The 20792-nt window shown below is 43.0% G+C and overlaps 1 protein-coding gene across 1 annotated transcript in view; it reads left to right on the forward strand.

The window, feature by feature from the left end:
- Nucleotides 1–5848: 5848 nt before the first annotated feature.
- Nucleotides 5849–20792, forward strand: part of LOC123454760 (sialic acid-binding Ig-like lectin 5) — a 29397-nt gene continuing 14453 nt past the window's right edge. The window contains exons 1-7 of the mRNA XM_045134074.1: nucleotides 5849–5889; nucleotides 5959–6333; nucleotides 6518–6796; nucleotides 7078–7125; nucleotides 14923–15180; nucleotides 15262–15546; nucleotides 17622–17727. Coding sequence (XP_044990009.1) covers nucleotides 5853–5889; nucleotides 5959–6333; nucleotides 6518–6796; nucleotides 7078–7125; nucleotides 14923–15180; nucleotides 15262–15546; nucleotides 17622–17727 — 1388 coding nt within the window. The 5' untranslated portion in view covers nucleotides 5849–5852. The remainder of the gene's footprint in view (nucleotides 5890–5958; nucleotides 6334–6517; nucleotides 6797–7077; nucleotides 7126–14922; nucleotides 15181–15261; nucleotides 15547–17621; nucleotides 17728–20792) is intronic.

The following is a 20792-nucleotide window of genomic DNA, read 5'->3' on the forward strand; positions in this document are numbered from 1 at the left end:
CATTGTGATTGCAGATAGAGTACAAGGAATTATTTCAATTTCCCTGTATTTGTTAAGATTTGCTTTGTGTCCTAATCTATGGTCTATTTAGAGAATGTTCCATGTGCTGCTGAGAAAATTCTGTATGCAGAATGTAGCAAGCAGCATTTGGATTGAATGTTCTGTAGATATCTGTCAGTTCCATCTGTTCTGTGACATCATTTAGTACAGATGTCTCTCTTTTTACTTTTGGCCAGGAGGATCTGTCAATAGATGACAATTGGGTATTGAAGTCACCCACTACAATTGTGCTTGGTGTTATCTGTGACCTTAAGTCTAATGGTGTTTGTTTGATGAAATAGGAAGCACCCATGTTAGGTGCATATATGTTTAGAATTATATTTTCCTGTCAAATTTTCACTAAAATTTAAATTAAACATTTCCATTTAATCAACATAAAGTGACTGTGGTGGTTTGATTCAGGTGACCCCCATAAACATAGGTGTTCTGAATGCTAGCTCCCCAGCTGATGGTTATTTGGGAATTAATGCCTCCTGGAGGGAGTGTATTGTTGGGGGCGGGTTTATGGGCTTTATAGCCAGTTTCCCCATGCCAGTGTTCAGCACACCCTACTGTTGCTGTGGTCCATCTTATGTTGGCCAGGGGGTGATGTCCACCTTCTGCTCATGCCAGCATTTTCCCCTGCCATCATGAAGCTTCCCCTCAAGCCTCTAAGCCAAAATAAATCTCTTTTTCCCAGAAGCTACTCTTGGTTGGGTGATTTCTACCAGCAATGCGAACCGGACTGCAACAGTGACCTTTATCTTTCCTCACTGATGTTGGTTTGAAGCCTATCCAGTAAGATATTAGGTTAGCAACACCTGCTTGTTTCTTAGGCCCATTTTCTTGGAATTCCATTTTCCATCCTTTCACCATAACATAGTGTCTATCTTTTATGGAGAGATGAGGACAACAAACAGAAGGATCTTACCTTATAATCTAATAGGCAAGCCTGTGACTTTTGGTTGGGGAATTGAGGCCACTGATATTAATTTAAGAATTATTAACATGTATGTATTTGTGCTTGCCATTCTTCTTGTTTTATAGTGCTTTCTTTCTCCATTTACTCTCTTGTATTAAGTGTTCTTTGAGTATGATTTATTTTTACTTTTCCTCATATGTGTGCTTTTACTTCCCTCTTTCCCTTCAGTGTGCAGGATCCCTTCAAGCATTTTCTGTAGAGCTAGATTAGTAGTCATATATTCCTTTGGCTTGTTTTTGTTGTAGAATGTCCTTATTTCTCCATCAACTTGCATGGATAGCTTTTCTGGGTAAAGCATTCTTGGTTGACATTTGTCTTTCAGAACTTGGAACACATCATTCCAAGCACTTTTGGCTTTTAAAGTTTATATTGAGTAATCTACTGTTATTTTGATTGGCTTACCTTTATAAGTGACTTGCTTTTTGTCTCCAACTGCTTTCAATATATTTTCTTTGGTTCGTGTGTTTGGTAGTTTAATTATAACATGGCGAGGAGAGGTTCTTTCCAGGTTTTGTCCGTTTGGTGTCCTAAAGGCTTCCTGTATCTGCACTGGTATTTATTCCCCAGTTTGGGTGAAATTTTCTTCTATGGTTTTGTTGAAAACACCTAATATACCTTGGAGTGCAATTCTTTTCCTTCTACTATACACTGAATTCTTGTTTGATCTCTTCATAGTGTCCCAAATATCTTGAAATTCCCATTCATGCATTCCAATAATTTGTCTTTCTTTTTATTGGATTGTATGAGATTTGCCACCTGGTCTTCTAGCTTAGGTATTCTGTTCTCTCCTTCATCCATTTCATTGGTGAGATTTTTTATTTCAGTTACTATGATTTTCATTGCTAGTATTTCTGACTGGTTTTTCTTAATTATTTCTTTTTCCTCATTCATGTCTTATATTGATCTCCTTATTTCATTAAATTCTTTTCCTGTGTCTTCTTTGATTCCTTTGATTTCCTCTTTGATTTCTTTAATCATAGTTACAATCACAATTTTGAAATCTTTCTTGGGCATTTCCACTAAATCAGTCTCACTAGAGGTCAATTCTGATGGATTTATAATTTTTGGTGGAATTATATCATCTTGATTTTTTGTGTTTCTTGTATTATAAGGTAGATTTTTTTTTGCATCTTGGATTAATTTTATGCTTAGTTTTTCTAATTATCTGCAATATACTTAGATGTATCAATCAATCTGATGTTATATATCTTTAGTGTCAGAGCTTAAGGTGCTAGGCATGGCTCTCAAAAGACTCTTAGAGTACCTGAAATCAAAGAAATAGATTTATTCACAATAGCCATAAAATTATATATCTCAGCATATCTCTAACCAAGATAATGAAAGATCTATACAATGAAAACTTTAAAAAACAAAAGAAAGAAACTGAGGAAGACACCAAAATATGGAAAGATCTCCACTGTTCCTGGATCAAAAGAATTATTATGAAAATGGCCATCCTACCAAAAGCAATACACAGATTCAGTGCAATTCCAAGTCAGATGGACATTGTGTATTTGTACCACATCTTCATTATTCATTCATCAGTTGATGGACTACATAGCTCCTTATCTCCATCTGAGACCCAAATATATTTATCTCAGAATGTCCCCCAAGACCCCTTTTCCTGGGGATGGCTGCCTCCTGGCCCTGTGTCAGGAATAAAGAGGAACATCAAACAACCCAAGGATAGTCAAAAAACCCACTAGACCCAAGCAACCAATCAGTAATACTGAGCAGCTACTGGGTCCTCATTCTCTCCAGCATGCAGGTAGCCATTGTTGGACTACTCAGTCCTTATCCTGTAGGCTGAGATGTGATGTCTTTTAAAATTATATTATTTATAATTATGATAATAATTATTGTTTTGTCTGTGTCCTCATATGCATCTGTGTGTACTACATGATTCAGTGTGTACCACATGATTCAGTGTGGGCATGGATGCATTGTCATACTGTATATATGGATGTTAGAGAATAACTTTTGAGTTGGTCCTTACCTTCTACCTCATTCTAAGCCAAAATCTATCTTTCTCTCCCTCTCTCTCTATCTCTCACACACATACATATTCTTGCTGTTGCAAATGACTGCTCTGCTCCCTGCAGTTTCTGAGATTCTGGGGACTTCTGTCTCAGTTTCCTATCTTGAAGTCAGCATGCTAGGATTACAGAACATCACCATGGCTTCCAGGTTTTTATATGTCATCTGGTGATCAAACTTGAGTGTTCAGACTTGAGTAACAAGGGTGCTATCCACTGAACCATCTCCCCAGCTCTGCCTTTCTGAATTCTAAGTTGTTGGTTTCATGCACAAAATTAACTTTAAGATGGTGATAATTGCCTCTTATCACTTTCGTGTCCTTCCTGATTTCATCAGATTTCGCTCATTGACAACAAGTATTGTCGCAATTTCTTTCTTGTCACTTTTATCACCTCTTCTATCATACAGAACATTTCCTGTGGTTAAGGTCAGTTTCTAAGCTCTCTATTCTATTGCATTGCTTTATATCTGTGTTAATACAACACCACTCTGGAATTATTATTTTTATTTTCATTATTATTATTATTCAGTGTTAAGGATGGACCCGACCTAGATCCTTGCACATGATAGGTAGCCAAGAACTGTACCACTGAGCCACATCACAGCTTATTTTCTCTCATGTTAAATATGCTGGTACCTTGCGATGCTTCTCATTGCTCTTTTTCATTTTGGCCTTGGCTATCAATACCTGAGAACATTGATTTCAATATGAATTTTACTATGGAGTTATGAGTTCCACTAAAATGACCGGAGGAATGGTATAGACAATTGCTTCATTCACAGCTCCATCTGGGTACAATTAACTATTACACAGTATTGTTTTCAAAGCTATTAGTATGACAGGCTTTCAATTTCTTAGCATTTTGAATGACCTTTGATACAAGTTTACAATTTACTCCACAGATACCACATGCACTACGGTGTTATATATTCTCTAAACAGGCATTGTTGCATAGCAATTTGCTCTGAATTAAAATATTCCAACCTGAATGGAAGTTCAAAACTGAGACACAGGCTCATTAAGACTCAGGGAGAGACTAGAGAGATTGCTCAGTAGCTACAGTACTTGCCTGCAAAGCCTAACATTTAAGGTTTGATTCCCTAGTACCCATGTAAAGCCAGATGCACAAAGTGGCATATGCACCTGGAGTTCCTTTGCCATGGTTGGAGGCTCTGACATACCCATTTTCTCTCTGTCAGTCTCTCTTCTATCTATCTCCCTTTACTTACAAATAAATAAAAATTTAAAAAGACTCAGGGAGTTGGAAAAGGCTGAGGGAGCAAACAAGACTCAGGATATAAATATATCACAAATTTCTGGAAAATTCTGGAAACTTACAAGAGTCACATCACCCTCCCCTGTCAGGTTATCTAAGGAGGAAGAAGTGCTTGGGAGAAGAGATTCTACTACCATATGAACTGCCTGTAATTCCCAATCAACAGGCTAGTTCACTAAGCTGACTTGGGTCCTGCAATCATTTCTGTGGTATACTGTTGGTGATTGATAAGAAAGCTGACCTCCTTCCCTCTGCTTCTGAAAGTTTTAGGTCTGGTTCCTGGTTTTCTTGTTGTGGCTGCTGCCATTTGTTGTTGATTTTTAGGTAGGGTCTGCTCTAACTCAGGTTCACTAACCTGGTATTCACTATGTAGTCTCAGGCTGGCCTGGAACTCACAGCAATCCTCCTGCCTCTGCCACCTTGGTGCTGGGATTAAAGGCGAGTGCCACCACGCCTGTCATGGTTCCTCTTTTAATTTGTGTCCATAGATGATATTGCCAAATGCATCCTTTATACAATTGCATTTTGTGTATAATTGTGAGGTAGAAATAAGATTGCTTTTCATAATTTGACAAATCTCTAGTGGTTTTGCTCTTTTTACAGTCCACAAATTCATCAAAAAGTGTTTGAACTTTTTTTTTTTTTTTTGAGATAGGGTCTCACTCCAGGCTAGGCTGACTTGTTACTCACTCTGTAGTCCATGCTGGCCTCAAACTCTGCAGTTGGTGGGACAAATCATACAATGTCCCCTTGGACTTCTTACTCCAGTAACTGGGTTTTGAAAGTGCTTTCTGACCAGCATTGAGGATGCTTTTAAGAAAATTAAGGGCTGGGGAGATGGTTCAGTGATTAAGGCATTTACCTGCATAACCTAATGACCTTGGTTTCTATTCCCCAGTACCCATGTAAAGCCAGATGCACACAGTCGTGCATGCATCTGGAATTCCTAACAGAAGCTGGAGGCTCTGATGTACCCATTCTCTCTCCCTCACTCCCTCTCTCTCTCTCTCTCTCCTCTCTCTTTCTCTCTCTCTCTCCTTGAAAATAAATATTTTTTTAAAAAACAAAAAGATTAAAAGACATTTTTTTCTGGAGCATCCAGTGGTTTTTCAGCTGGAGTGTGTCTCTGACACATATCTCACAAACCATGAGTACTAGCCCTCCTTCTTTCCATCTCCATATGCCCTTGCTGAGCTCACTGATGTTTGAATCTTCACTGACTGCTTTCAAGTTCCTGTCTGGACAAGCCCTCCAATCCCTGAGGACCTGAGCCTTGTCACCTGTAGTGTCCTGTAGGTGGTGAGAAACAGAGTATCCTCCTTATTCCCCAGATATCATGTCACCCCACCCCTCCCTCACCAACAGTACAGGAACCTCAAGTTCCCCTTTGGTGGCTGGAGGCTGGCCACTGCTTGTCTCATACAGTAGCTTCCTGTTTGGCCTCCTTGAACCTGCCCCACATGCCCCACATCTTCCCCTACAGGAACTTGAGCTGGATCTGATTCAGCAGGTGCAGGATGCTGGTCTTGCTGCTGCTACCCCTGCTGTGGGCTGGTGCGTATGCTGAGGGGGGAGGGCAGGCAGGGATGAGGCTACAACGGAGTCTCTGTGTCCTCTTCCCAGGATCCCTGCAGCGGCAAGCAGAGTACAAGCTCCAAGTTCCAGAGGTCGTGACGGTGCAGGAGGGGCTGTGTGTCCGGGTGCCTTGTTCCTTCTCCTACCCCAGAAGCATGGGGCGTTCCAGTCGCCCACTCTTCATCTACTGGTTCCGAGAAGGAGACAGTGTATTCTACAGTGACCCTGTGGCCACAAACAACCCAGGCAGAAAAGTGAAGATGGAGACCAAGGGCAGATTCCGCCTCCTTGGGGATACCAAAGCCAATGACTGCTCTCTGAGCATCAGAGGTGCCAAGAGGAATGACAACGGAAGCTATTTCTTCTATTTGGAGAAAGGAAATGTGCATCGTTACCCAGTCAATCTGAAATTGTGGGTGACAGGTAGGCAGGGTCCCCCAAAGAGAAGGAAGGTTACAGGTTGTAAAGACCCCGCAGTAGAACAGACAGGGCATTAGACCATTCTCTTTTCTAGTCTTGGGCTAGGGTGACCAGAGGCCCTGGGGACAGCTTGGTCACTTACAGGGTCACAGTAGGGTTTCTCTCCTCATGGAGCTTGTCTCTTCAGCTCTGACAGAGAAACCTGTCATCCACATGGAGCAGCCTCTAAAGGCCGGCCACCCTGCACGCCTGAACTGTAACCTGCCAGGCTCTTGTCTGGGTGGAGAACCTGTCAGTATCCTCTGGACAGGGGACATCGTCAACTCCATGGAGCCTGGGACTCTCTCCAATTCAGTGCTCACCATCACCCCACGGCCTCAGGACCATGACACCAACCTTACCTGCTCAGTGAAACTCCAAGGAACTCAGCTGACCACGAAGAGAACTATTCACCTCAATGTGTCCTGTGAGTGCTGGGAGGGAGGGTTGGGTCCACAGACGCAGTGAACAGTGTGTGTGTGTGTGTGTGTGTGTGTGTGTGTGTGTGTGTGTGTGTGTGTAAAAGAGAGGGAAAGGAGAGGTAACTATTACCATAGAAAATTCATGTGTTGAGGGCATGTAGACTGAAGGTGGACAGTGGTTTAAATGACAGTATCCCCAGATTCTTGGTTACCATAGTTTGGTACCTCCAGGACCCATGCCTCCTACCTCCACTGCTCACACTGAAGTCCCTGTCTTTCCATGCAGATGCTCCACGGGACCTCCACATCAGCCTCTTCTTCAGAAATGGCACAGGTAAAAGACAGCCTGCCCTCTCTGGGGCTAACACTATCTGTAAGGTGTGGTGGTGAATCTGAATTTGAAAGATTCTGATACCAGGGGTGGAAGAAAAAGAATCATCACATTAGCCAGACATATTCTATCAGCCCTGAGGAGGCTGAGGAAGGACACTTTGTAAGTTCGACTCCAGCCTCGGTAACTTACTGAGACCCTGTCTCAAAATACAAAGTAAATAATAGGGTTGAAAATGTAACTCAGAAGCAGATTGTTTACTTAGAACCCAACAGTTAGAGGCTGTGGGTGTGGCTCAGTGGTAGAATGCTTTCCTAGAATGAGTGAGGTGGTAAGTTCAATACCTCGTACTGCACACACTTTAGGGCTGGAGAGACGGCTAAGCAGTTGAGAGACTTGCCTTCAAAGCCAAAGAGCCCACGTTCAATTCCCTAGGACCCATGTAAGCCAGGTGCACAAGGTGACACATGTATCTGGAATTTGTGTGCAGTGGCTAGGGGCCCTGGTGTGCCCATTCTGTCTGTCTATCTGCCTCTTTCTCCCTCAAATACAAAGAAAAATAAGCATGAACATTTTATGTTTCTCACCTCCTTTGCAGTCTATGCATACACACACACTCACATTGTTAAAGCTGTAAGTAGACTTTAGAACCTCCCATCCTCCTTAATTCCCCATGGTCTGCTTCTTCCTCCTGTCTATAAGATCAAATATCTGCCTATTCCACCTTTTCACCATTGGCCTCTATGATCTTCCTGGGATTATTTCCTATTGTACTGACTGAACCTATTTTCCAAAACCATCATTGGCTATGTTTTCCTTCAGTTACATACTCCCAAAAACATCCAGATGAGATTTTTTTTTTTTTTCCCTGAGGTAGGGTATTAACTACCCCAGGCTGACCTGACACTGTTTTTCCCAGGCAGCCCTTGACTTCTCAGTGATACTCCTGCCTCTTCCAACTGAGTGCTGGGATTAGTCATACACCACCATGCCTGCAGTGGTGAGATCGGGGGGGGGGGGGGGCAAAGTTTTATTGAGTAAAAAGAAAGAAAAAGAAGAAAGCTGGTGGTGCACCAGGTCTGCATCCCAGAGTTCGGGATATTAAGATGCAGCCTGATCTGTTTGGAGTGTCAGTTTTTATTGGAAATAACCACATGATGCTTATAGTAAAAATAGGATTGGAAGTTAAACCACAAAATTACATACTGTTAAAGAAGTGGGGGAGCTATTACAAAAAGTCACAAGGTTACATAGGTCACATAGGCAGAACAGAGGCAAGAAACAGTCTATGCTATGTAATCACAAAGATATTTAGAAACAAAGAGATAAAGGGAGGTCATGGTACATTGCACAGAGGGATTATCCCATTCCTTAGGTAACTGTAAATAGAGGGGTCATCCCATTCCTTAGTTAACAGTAAACACCTACATTGCACCGAAGGATCATTCCAGTCCTTTCACATTCCATTTTCCATTTGCCCCTCTGAAATGACACTAAGTCAAATCCTTGACTCGTGAATAATACTGTCTAGGGTGTATTCATCTAAGGGATGTATTGTGTCCACAATACCATGAGCTTAACAGAATATATTCTATTCTTTATATATCTATTTAGAGCATTAATAATGCAGGGTCCTATGGTAAGGCCTTAGAGCAGTAGTATCACAGGGCCAGCAATAGAAGAGACAAGGGAAGTTAGCCATGGAGACCAACTAAACATAGACCAAAACAAATTAGCAGTGGCATGTCTCTGAAGTTCTTTCTTTGAGATTTTCTCTAACTAAAACCAGTGTATTTCAGACTATTTCTGACTGATTGGCATAAAAGCAACAGGTTTTACTAAAGCCATACATATGTCCCTTTGTTTTATAAAAAAACTAAGTCTATTCCTCTTGTATTTTGTCCCCTGCACTTTAATGGCCATTGGAGTGGTTGGGATGACCTGGTAGGGGCCCTTCCAACATCTCAATATTGTGTCTCTTGATCCGAACTCTGTCACTAAGCTGAATGGGATTGGGGGCAAACAGGGTGTGTCTGAAAATCAACCTTGATTGGCCTCCTGGACTCTTTGTAAGACTCAAGGGGCCAGCACTCCTAGGCAAAAGTTCCTGGTCTGTGGCTTGCTACCAACTCCAAAACCAGGTAACTGCAAATGGATGGATATGGTTCTTGGGCTGATATTAGGGGTCCTTTCCCTGTTCAGTTGCCCCAGAGTCAGGGAGGTCTTGAAACGTGGATCCAGGCTAAGCCCCCAAGATGTTATGGGGTCCAGTGTGGCACAAGACCATTGACTCACAGAATATGACGCAAAGTTTTAATGGGGGGAAAAAACAGAAAAAGAAGAAATCTGGTGCACCAGGTCTGCATACCAGAGTTCAGGATCTCAAGATGTGGCCAGTGGTAAGATTTTTGAGCTTCTTCTGAAGATATGGTCAATGTTTTGAGGCTACATATGGTAGTCTTTGGAAGCCAATAGGGGGACCAACCAGGACGGGCCAAGGGAAGACAGGAAAGTAGAAGGAAGGCCCAGTGAAATTATGGGGGGAGATAGGGACTTGCATATTATCTCTCTACTTGCCCCCTATTGTGCCCCCCTCTCTCTCTTTTGGGTTTTTGAGGTAGGGTCTGCTTTATCCCAGGCTGACCTGGAATTCACCATGTAGTCTCAGGGTGGCCTTGAACTTACGGCGATCCTCCTTACCTCTGCCTCCCATGTGCTGCCCTCTCTCTCTCTCGCTCTCTCTTTTTTTGAGGTAGGGTCTCACTCTGGCCTAGGCTGACCTGGAATTCATTATGTAGTCTTAGGGTGGCCTCGAACTCATGGTAATCCTACTACCTCTGCCTCCTGAGTGCTGGGATTAAAGGCATGCACCACCCCACCTGGCTTACCCTCTCTCTTTTTTCATACTTTATTTCACTTATTTGCAGAGAGAGAGAAAGAGAGATCAGGGCCTCTAGCCACTGCAAACAAATTCCATGTGCATGCACCACTTTATGCATCTTGCTTTACATGGGTACTGGGGAATCAAACCTTGGTTCTTAGGCACTACAGGCAAGTGCCTTAAGTGCTAAACCATCTCTAGCCTGCTCCTCCTTCTTTTCTATATTTTGTTAATTTAGGAGAGAGGAGAGTGAGAAGGAGGCAGTTAGAGAGAATGGGTAAACCAGGGCCTCTAAGCCCTACAAACTCCAGATGCATGCACCACCTTATGCATCTCGCTTATGTGGTTACTGGGGAATTGAATCTAGGTACTTAGGCTTCACAGGCAAGCAACTTAACTGCTAAGCCATCTCCTCAGGCCCACCCTCCCTCTTTTTATCTTTTTCTCTTTTTTATTTATTAATTAGTTTTGTACTCAGTGAATACAATCAAGTTGGTACCATTGTTAGGCTTGTCCATGTCCTACCCCCTCCACCTGGCCCCTCCTTTTTGAGGTATATGGGTCATGCATTGTGGAGTTAGCCCACAGTTATGGGTAGGAGGAATGTCTCTGCGTATCATGACCCAATGTGTGACTCTGACATTCTTTCTGTCCACTCTTCCTCAAAATTTCCCTGAGCCATGTTGGGTTCATTTTGGGTCTGTTTCAGTGATGAGGTGTTGGGAACCTCTGTGTCTCTGGATATCTGATTTGGTAGGAGTTGATTATTCTCGTTGTCAATCTCCTTCACCCTTGTGCTAGTTCCAGGTTCACCAAGAAAACAGCACCCTTGCTTGTTTTACCAATTATTCTTAGCTTCAGCTGGGACCATTTTGAGATATGATTGAGTGGTTCTCTCCTTAGGATCTGTGTCTATCTGAAAAAGAGAAGTAGATTCTCCAATGGAGAGTAAAGTTAGCACCAGACAAATGGGACAACCCTTATTTATTTATAGAGAATTTAATAGGTGTAGGCCCTCTTGTAGCCCATGATTGGTGGTAGCTTGATAATGGAGAGCAGACTCATGTTTGGATATGGTTCTGACTTGTTTACCAGCTCCCGCTATGGGTTCTGTTCCACTGAGCGGATCACTTAGCCAAATCAAGAGCAGTTGGTTTCCCACCATGGCTGTGCACCACTATTGCACTTGTGTAAGCATCATGACAAGTTATTTGCTGCTAAGTAGGTTAAACCATGAGTTGCTTGGACAGATAATTGGTCGTTTTCCCTAAGTTGCCCATGTAGCACCTTCTGGTACTAGACGCACTGGCTGTCTGGGGACTGATTCTTTTCCAGCTTCCAGCCATGTCACCCCATGTTATGTGTCAACTGCATATGGTGTCTTCAGCAGAGGGTCTTACCACTAACTTTTGGTGGGTAATCAAGTACTCTGATAGAAATCTGTCTTTCTTTTAGGAAACCTTGTAGGTCTCTCTGATCAAAAGCTTTTTGTGGATGATAGCCACATGCTGGTATTGGGAGTTACAGGTCAGTGTCCACTAAGAGAAGGAAGAAAAAGATAACTAATATAAAAGAGTTAAAGAGAAGAGAGAAAGAGAGAGAGAAGCTGTAGAAGATTAAGTCAGTCTTCATCATACCCTCTCCAGTGCCTTGTGGTATCCCTCTAAGGACCTGGTGAAGGTTCAGCCATTTGGTCTGCCTTTTAGGATGTATAATTTTATGGTACCATTGACGTTTGGGTCTAGACTTTTGTCTCCCACCCTGTCCCTTGCCTTCTCCACCTACCCTGTTGTCCAGTCCTTGAGATGCTTGCTGTGTATGTTGGCATCTTGGTTAGATTCAGGTTAGATGCTGTAGATGAGTGAGGCTGTGCAGCAATTATCTTTCTGTGATTGGGTAAGTTCACTGAGAATGATCTGTTCCAGGTTCAACCATTTTTCTTCAAATTTCATTGTGTCATTTTTTTTCTTACTGCTGTGTAGAATTCCATTGTGTAGATATGGCACATCTTAGTTATCCATTCTTCTAGTGATGGACTTCTAGGTTGAGTCCAGCTCTTAGCTATTACGAATTGAGCCGCTATAAACATGAATGAGCAAATCTCTCTGGACTGAGGTTTGAAGGTTTTAGGGTACATGCCCAGTAAGGGAATAACTGGGTCTGTTAGTAACTCTATAGTCAGATTTTTTTAGGAGTCTCCATATTGTTTTCCCAAGTGGTTGTACCATCCTACATTCCCACCAACAGTGGATGAGGGTTTCTACACATCCTCACCAGCATTTATTTTCATTTGGTTTTTTGATGTTTGCTATCCTTACTGGGTTAAGGTAGAATCTCATAGTTGTTTTAATTTGAATTTCCCTGATGATTAGGGATGATGAACATTTTCTTAAGTATGTGTTTGCCATTTGTATTTCTTCCTCTGTGAACTGCCTGTTCAGCTCTGCCCCATTTGCGAATGGGTTGTTTGACTTTTCATTCTTTAGGTTTCTGAGCTCTTTGTAGCTTCTAGAGATTAAGCCTCTGTCAGTTGGATATACAGCAAATATTTTTCTCTCCCATTCTTGGGTAATCTATTGGCTTTGCTTATTGTATGCTTGTCTGTGAAGAAACTCTTCAGCTTCATGTGAGCCCATTGGTTGAGTGACTATTTAAGATCCTGGGCTACTGGGGTTTTGTTCAGGAAGTCTTTTTCCACTCCTATATCATGGAAATTTCCTCCTATATTTTCTTCCAGTAGAAGCTGAGTTTCTGGTCTTATATTGAGGTCTTTGATCCATTTGGACTTGAGTGTTGAGCATGGCGAGATGTCTGGATCAAGTTTCAATTCCCTGCATATGGTTATCCAGTTTGTCCAGCACCAATTGTTGAAGATACTGTCTTTTTTAAATTAATTAATTAATTTATTTATTTATTTTTTAATTTTTATTTATTTATTTGAGAGCGACAGACACAGAGAGAAGGACAGAGAGAGGGAGAGAGAGAGAATGGGCACGCCAGGGCTTCCAGCCTCTGCAAACGAACTCCAGACGCATGCCCCCCCTTGTGCATCTGGCTAACGTGGGACCTGGGGAACCGAGCCTAGAACCGGGGTCCTTAGGCTTCACAGGCGAGCGCTTAACCGCTAAGCCATCTCTCCAGCCCTAAATTAATTTATTTTTTCTCAATTTTTATTAACATTTTCCATGATTATAAAATATATCCCATGATAATACCCTCCTTCCCCCCTCCACTTTCCCCTCTGAAATTCCATTCTCCATCATATCCTCTCCCCATCGAAATCAGTCTCTCTTTTATTTTTGATGTCTTGATCTTTTCCTCCTCTTATGATGGCCTTGTGTAGGTAGTGTAAGGCACTATGAGGTCATGGATATGCAGGCCATTTTATGTCTGGAGGTAGCACGTTGTAAGGAGTCCTACCCTTCCTTTGGCTCTTATATTCTTTCCGCCACCTCTTCCACATTAGACCCTGAGTCTTGGGAGGTGTGATCGAGATGTTACTCAGTACTCCAGTCACTTCTTTCCAGCACTATGATACCTTCTGAGTCATCCCAAGGTCACTGCCATCTGAAAAGACAAGATTCTCTACCCAAAGTGAGAGTAGCATTAATATAAGGTGATGAACATTAAGAGAAGTGTTTACTGGGCAGTTTGATAAGCATAGTATATACATTTATCCAGACATCAGCAGATGTTACACGACTAGTGTTCATGACTACCCTTGTTTTAAGTTTTCAGTATCAGGAATGTATTCCCTCCCTTGGAGCAGGCCTCCAGGGCAATTGGAGGGCAGTTGGTTCCCACCATGATAGACATGCCGCTATTACACCCATTGGCTCATTTGGCCTGGCTGGCCAATTATAAGGCTTGCAGTGTCCACTGTTGAGTATCTTCACTGGTGGTAGATTAATGGGGTGAAAAGGCCCAAAGTGAGGCCAGGGGAAAAGATTGCGTAAAGGAAAGGTAGAGGGAGGGCTAATCAAAATCTAACAGGATATAAATAATTCATATGGAATCATTCGGTTTTGGACAATGGAACACTCAGGAGCCATAGATGGTTGCTAGAAAATTTTCAGGGCCAGGGATGGGATACCTTCAAGTGAGTTGTTGACTGGGGAGGTCCCTGATGGCCCCAAAACATTATAAGCCATTGCCGAGGCCCTTGGTTTCCCACCAGGAATAGATGGTAATACCCTATTGCTGAAGACTCCACATACTTGGGATGCACAGAAATCCTGCTGAAACTGAGCTGATAACCTCCTCCATGTAGACCAGCTGACAGAAAGCTGGAAGAAGCCATTCTGGATGCAGTTCAATGGGAGAGAGAGAAATCACCAGTGAAGAGACTCAACAGTGGAAACTGCAAGCCTTATAATCGGCAAGCCAGAAATGAGACAACAGGTGCAATAGTGAAAATGTTGTCTTTTTTCCAGCCTATGTCGTTAGGGCCTTTGTCAAATATCAAGTAGCTGTAGTTGCTTGACCCAAAGTCTGGGTCCTCAATTCTATTCCACTGGTCTATACTCCTGTTTTTATGCTAGTACCATGCTGTTTTATTTATTTATTTTTCTTTTCACAATTTTTATTAACATTTTCCATGATTATAAAAAATATCCCATGGTAATACCCTCCCTCCCCCCCACCTGCACTTTCCCCTTTGAAATTCCATTCTCCATCATATTACCTCCCCATCTCAATCACTGTACTTACATATAAACAATACCAACCTATTAAGTACCCTCCTCCCTTCCTTTCTCTTCCCTTTTTTTTTCTTCCCCTGCTGTATTTATTACTATGGCTTTGTAATATAATTTTAGATCAGGTATGGTGATGCCTCCAGAGGTATTTCTTTTGCTCAGGATATGTTTGGATTTCTTTAATTCTCCCTGCAATATCTCTTTTCATCTCTTTCCCTATAGTCTTCAAGATCCTGCAAAATGCCACTTCCCTTCCTATCATGGAGGGCCAGGCTCTGCAGATGCACTGTGCTGCAGAAAGCAATCCTCCTGCTCAGCTGAGCTGGAATCAAGAGTCTCCATCCCCAAATGCCTCCCATACCTCCAATAGTGGAATCCTGGAGCTGCCTCTGGTAGGGCCTGCAGAAGGAGGAGGTTTTACCTGCTGTGCTCAGAATGCACTGGGCTCCCAAACCATCTCTCTAAGCATCTCTGTAGTCTGTGAGTGTCAAGATTTTGGGAGATGGACACTTGGGTCTTGGAGAGGGAGCATGTTCTGACCTGTCTCCTTCCTCCCCACAGCTCTCCCACAGCTGCTGAGTCCCTCCTGCTCCTGGGAAGCAGAAGGTCTGTACTGCATTTGTTCCTCCCGAGGTTGGCCGACCCCCTCTCTGCATTGGAGGCTGAGGGAAGAGCTGCTGAAAGGGAATAGCAGCAATACCTCATTGACAGTTACCTCCAGTTCAGCTGGACCTTGGACCAACAGCTCACTGAAATTCCACAAGGGACTCAGGTCTGCCCTATGGCTCAGCTGTGAAGCCCAGAATGCCCATGGGGCCAAGAACAGCACTATGTTGATCCTGCCAGGTGAGTGACCAGTTGCAGAGAGTGGCAGAGTGTGCCATGGGAGCACATGGATGCCAAAGGTCTACTTCAGGTTGACTGGGATGAACTGTCCAATCAGGTACAGTTTGTAGGGAGAATAGAATTTGAAGCTTACAGATGTAGGGTATGTTCCAAAATGGCAGAAGAAGCTGCCCCCCTTTTATAGGTACATACAGAAGAGAAAGGCAACCACCATCGACACAAGCAAGCATACTCCAGAAACTCAGCAGTGCTCAAGCACTTTGTATATCTTAAGAGGGAGATTTAGTTCCACCCCCAGTAACACCTCTTCTAGGCAAGTTACAAGCTTGAATAAAACTCCTGACTCTGCTGGGGGACATCCACTCAAACCAACATACTTTACCCCATCTCACATTATAAATTGTGTTCAGCCCAACTTCTATGGTTTCCATAGTCTTTACCAACTAAAGCTAGTCCTAAAGTCTCAAGTCTTCACTGGAGATTACGATTGTCTTTTAGTTGTGAGTCCTATAAAATCAAACAAGTGGCATGCTTCCAACATACAACAGCACAGAGTAAACATTTTCAACTGTTAGAAGGCATGACAAGGAGAGACTGGACCAATGCAAATTCAATAACCACCAAACAAACATCAAACATCTGTAGTTGAAGTCTGATATAACCAATGACTGATAGTCTCTGGAATTCCCAATTCTGCCGCTCCAGCTGGGATAAATAACCAGGGGAAATTTTCATCCTAAGCCAACAGTGTTCCATGGTAGCACTGTTTGTGCAGTCCTGGTATATCCAAAACATCTTCAGGTCTCCATGCAAGCCACAGTCCACCTTCCAATGGTTTCTCCAGCTTCTTTACGGGGTCATCACAACCTGCCTCATGCCACTGTGTCTCAGCAGTGGCTTCTCAATCCATGTGCACTTCATGACCCACTGCACACATTTTTCATGCTTCTGAAATCAACACTTGGTGGGCAGGGCACAGCCATATTCTTAACTCAGGGACAAAAGAAATTACAGGCATTAAAGTGCAGATTTTTTCCTTACAAAAGGGTTTGTATTTCTACCATTCAGTATTTCTTGGGTGGAATCACCTCGGGCATCTTTTCCATTGTTTCAATGTAAAACGGTTGGGCCATCTTCCTTCCAGATGTCAATGTATTTGACAACAGCAGCTTCAGCAACCAGTCTCAATAACCCTAATTTAAACTTGTTTGAGTTTTTCCAACTCTAAATCCTAATCTTTTCAGTTCCATATCTTTATCCAAGCACATCAGTCCATTACAAATTTAACCTTGATCAAACTCTCTGAGCATGGACAGTAGAATTTAGCTAGCCCTTATGTCAGTATCCCAGTTCTAACAAAGTTCTCTGCAGTCTTTTCTTCCCCTTAGAAAGTTTATAAGCCAAGCCTCCAAAGACATTTTTTCCTGTGCTTATCACTTTCAAACTCTTGTTGGAATACTTCATAATACTTGGCTTACCACTCTGGAAGGCATCGTAATTTGCAAGCAGCAATCCCATGCCCATTCCTCCAAAACAGAAGTTCCAAAAGACAAAACTCCACACAGTATTATTCACCTCAGCAACTCTTCCTGACTCTCAGTATAAATTTATGTAGTAGACAGCTTCAGGGATGAACTGTGAAACCAGGTACAGTTACAGAAGGAATGAAATTTATTTGAAGCTGTCAGATGCAGGGTACATTCCATAATGGCAGAAGAAGCTGGGCCCCTTTCACAGGCCTGCACACAGAGAGGAAAGCAACCACAACCAGCACAAGCAAGCCCACTCCAGAAAACCCCAGCGTAACTTAAGCACTTTGCATATTGGGCTGGAATTCAGACCCACTCCCAGTAACTCCTCCTCCAGCCAAGTTACATGATTGACTAAAACTCTTGAATCTGCTGAGGTAATCCATTCAAACTACACAGGAGAACACCTGCGTATAGATAGAAATAGCTAGAAAGGCCTTCCACTTCCTGGCTGAGCTGGGGGTTGGAGTATATACCTTGTCAAGGCTGTGAGCAGAAAACACACTGAGTTCTGAGTGAGGTCACTTGTTTTTCTCTACTCTGCAGGGAAATCGATGTCTTGCGCAGGATTCTTGCCGGTCCTCACAGCCCTTGGAGGTGCTGGTGTCATGGCCCTTCTCTCTGTCTGTCTGTGCCTCATCATTTTTTGCATGTAAGTCTTGGTCCTAAGGAAAGTGATGCATGGTAGGAGCTTTGAGATGCTCAGTACCCCTCCAAAGATTGTGAGAGACAAATGTAAATGAAGATTTTGTTAGCTCCAGTTGACGGGGTGACAGACACCAGAGAGTCACAGGTGCCAAGGACCATGTAACGAGAGAGAGAAGGACCCATTGGCCAAGGGCATTATTAGGGCTAAGGACATTTTGTAAACAGGTTTCCAGCTGGGAGTTGTGTGCATGTGTGTACAGGTACATATATGTGAAGATGCATGTGGAGGCTTGAGGATAACCTTGGTGATGTCTCTCAAGAACCACCTACCTGATTTGAAACAGGGTTTCTCACTGGCCTGGACCTCACCAAGTAGACTAGATTGTCTGGCCAGCAAGCCCCAGGGATCCACCTGTCTATCTCTTCAGTGCTGGGAGCATGAGCATGCACTACTGTATCAGCTGCTTTCTTGTTCCTGGGACAAAATACCCAACCAGAAATAGGTTATGGAAGTTAAATTATTTAATTTAGCTTATAGTTCCAGAAGGTAGAGCCCATTATGAGGAGAAAGACAAAGCAGTCTAGAGTGGGAAACCAGTGTTGCATCCTCACATCAGCAAGGAGGAACAAGAGAGAGATAGAGAGAAAAGAGAGAACAGGAAGTAGGGCTAGACTGTAACTCCAAGGCCTGCTCCTCTAATGACACTTCCTCCAGCAAGGCCAACTCCTAAAGGTTACTGGACCTTCTCCAACAGTACCATAAACTATGGATCAAATGGTCTAACATGTAAGCTTATGTGAGGCATTACATTCAAACCATTAACTGCCATGATTGGCTTTTTAAAACAGGTTCTGAGGATCAATATCAAGTCCTTATGATATGATAATGTAAGCACTACTTACTGAGCAATTCCTAAGCTGGGTTTTAAAAATATTTTATTCATTTATTTGAGAGTAGACAGAGGCAGACAGGGAGAGTGAGTATGGGTGTACCAGGACCTCCTGCCACTGCAAAGAAACTCCAGACACATGTCCCACTTAGTGCATCTGGGTTTATGTGGGTACTGGGGACTTGAACCCAGGCTGTCACACTTTTCAAGCAAGCACCTTTAACTGCTGAGTCATCTCTCCAGCCCCACAGCTGAGAGCTTTAATTGGTATGTTGGAAGAAGAATGACCTGTAGGTAGAGAGCTGGAGAACATTTGCACAGCACGTGCAGCAGGAGGGGACAGGGACCACTCGTGTCATACGTACTCGTCGAGGAGCTGGACAGAGACGGAGAACTCAAAACATTGTTGTCATCAGCTCCACATTGCTGGGACAAACACCGAGCCAGACACAGTTTCTTGGAGGAATGGGTGTATTTCAGCTTATAAATCCAGGGGACACTTCATCAATGACGGAAGAAGCTGCTTACCTCCACACATCCAGGGAGAAGAAACAACTGCAGCAAGCAAATACCAACAAGCAGCAAGCACAAACTCCACAGCCCAAACTGCTCTCCTCTCTCCACACCTTTGTCTGGAATTCAGATCCAACCCCAGGCACACACCTCTCCAGCAGACTTCACCTTAAAAATACACGAGGCTCCCGGGGTCACCCATTCACATTCAAACCACCATGTGTGTCAGAGAGGCCAAGCCCAACTCTGGCATGAGAACGTCTTGGATGTTGAGATCACATGAAATTATGGGAATTCACTGCAGAAGGCACAAGGCAGGGGAGGGAGGAAGAGAGAAATCACCTCACTACAGATATGTAGAGCCAAATAGTTTCATAAGGATCTTTTGACTTTTTTTCTAATAACTTTATTGAGAAATAAGATTACACACACCATATAATTCATCCATTAAAATATATAACCTTGGGCTGGAGAGATGACTTAGCGGTTAAGCGCTTACCTGTGAAGCCTAAGGACCCCGGTTCGAGGCTCGGTTCCCCAGGTCCCACGTTAGCCAGATGCACAAGGGGGCGCACGCGTCTGGAGTTCGTTTGCAGAGGCTGGAAGCCCTGGCGCGCCCATTCTCTCTCTCTCTCCCTCTATCTGTCTTTCTCTCTGTGTCTGTCACTCTCAAATAAATAAATAAATAAAAATTAAAAAAAATATTTTAAAATATATAACCTGGTCTGGCGAGATGGACCAGTGGGTAACGTGCTTGTCTTGTGTATGAGTTCAGATCCCCAGAACTTATGGAAAGCCAGACAAGGTGGTGGACTCCTATAATCCCAGCATGCCATAGCAAGATGGGAGGTGGTGACAAGAGAAACTCCTGGAAGCTCATGGATCAGTTAGCCTCGTGTATGTAGCACTTAACAATGTAGGACCATGCCAAAAACAAGATGGACATCTGGTGAGGACCAACAGCTGTAATTGTCCTCTGACCTCCACATGTGCTGTGGTATGTGTGTGCACCCACAGTCTCACATATGAACAAGCATGCACACATACATACACACCAAATGGTATATTGTTCTTTTGAGTACCTTTATTGTCAATTGTCATGAAACCATCATTGCAATCATTTTTAGAACTTTTTCATTAGCCCCCAAATTAAAAAGGAACCCTTTAGCCCTGAGTGGTAATGCCTCCTGCTGTGCCCTCAGTCATAACCTATTGTCTGATTCTTCTAGATTTGTCTAGTCTATACATTTCATGAACACAAAAACATGTGATATGTTGCTCTTTGTATCAGATTTCTTCCACTCCAGCATGTGCTCAAGTTTCATCCATACTATATAGCCTATATTAGTATGCTATTTCTTTTTGTTATCAAAGAATACCACACTGCATAGACAGAGCATAGTGTATTTACCTATTCATCTATGGATGGACATTTGGGTTGGTTCATTTCTTAGCTTTTATGACTAGCATCACTATGGTCATCAGTGTATAAGTTTGCATACACATATGTGTGTGTACACATGTTGTATGTAGGCATTTATGTGGGGGAGATGCCCATACACATATATGTGTGTGCATGTAGAAGCCAAAGGTTGGCATCAGGTGTCCTTCTCAGTCTCTTTCTACCTTTTTGTATATTTTTTTAGCAGAGTCCCTTACTAAGCTT

This window comes from Jaculus jaculus, chromosome 14 (assembly GCF_020740685.1).
Source record: "Jaculus jaculus isolate mJacJac1 chromosome 14, mJacJac1.mat.Y.cur, whole genome shotgun sequence".
Taxonomy (NCBI): Eukaryota; Metazoa; Chordata; class Mammalia; order Rodentia; family Dipodidae; genus Jaculus; species Jaculus jaculus.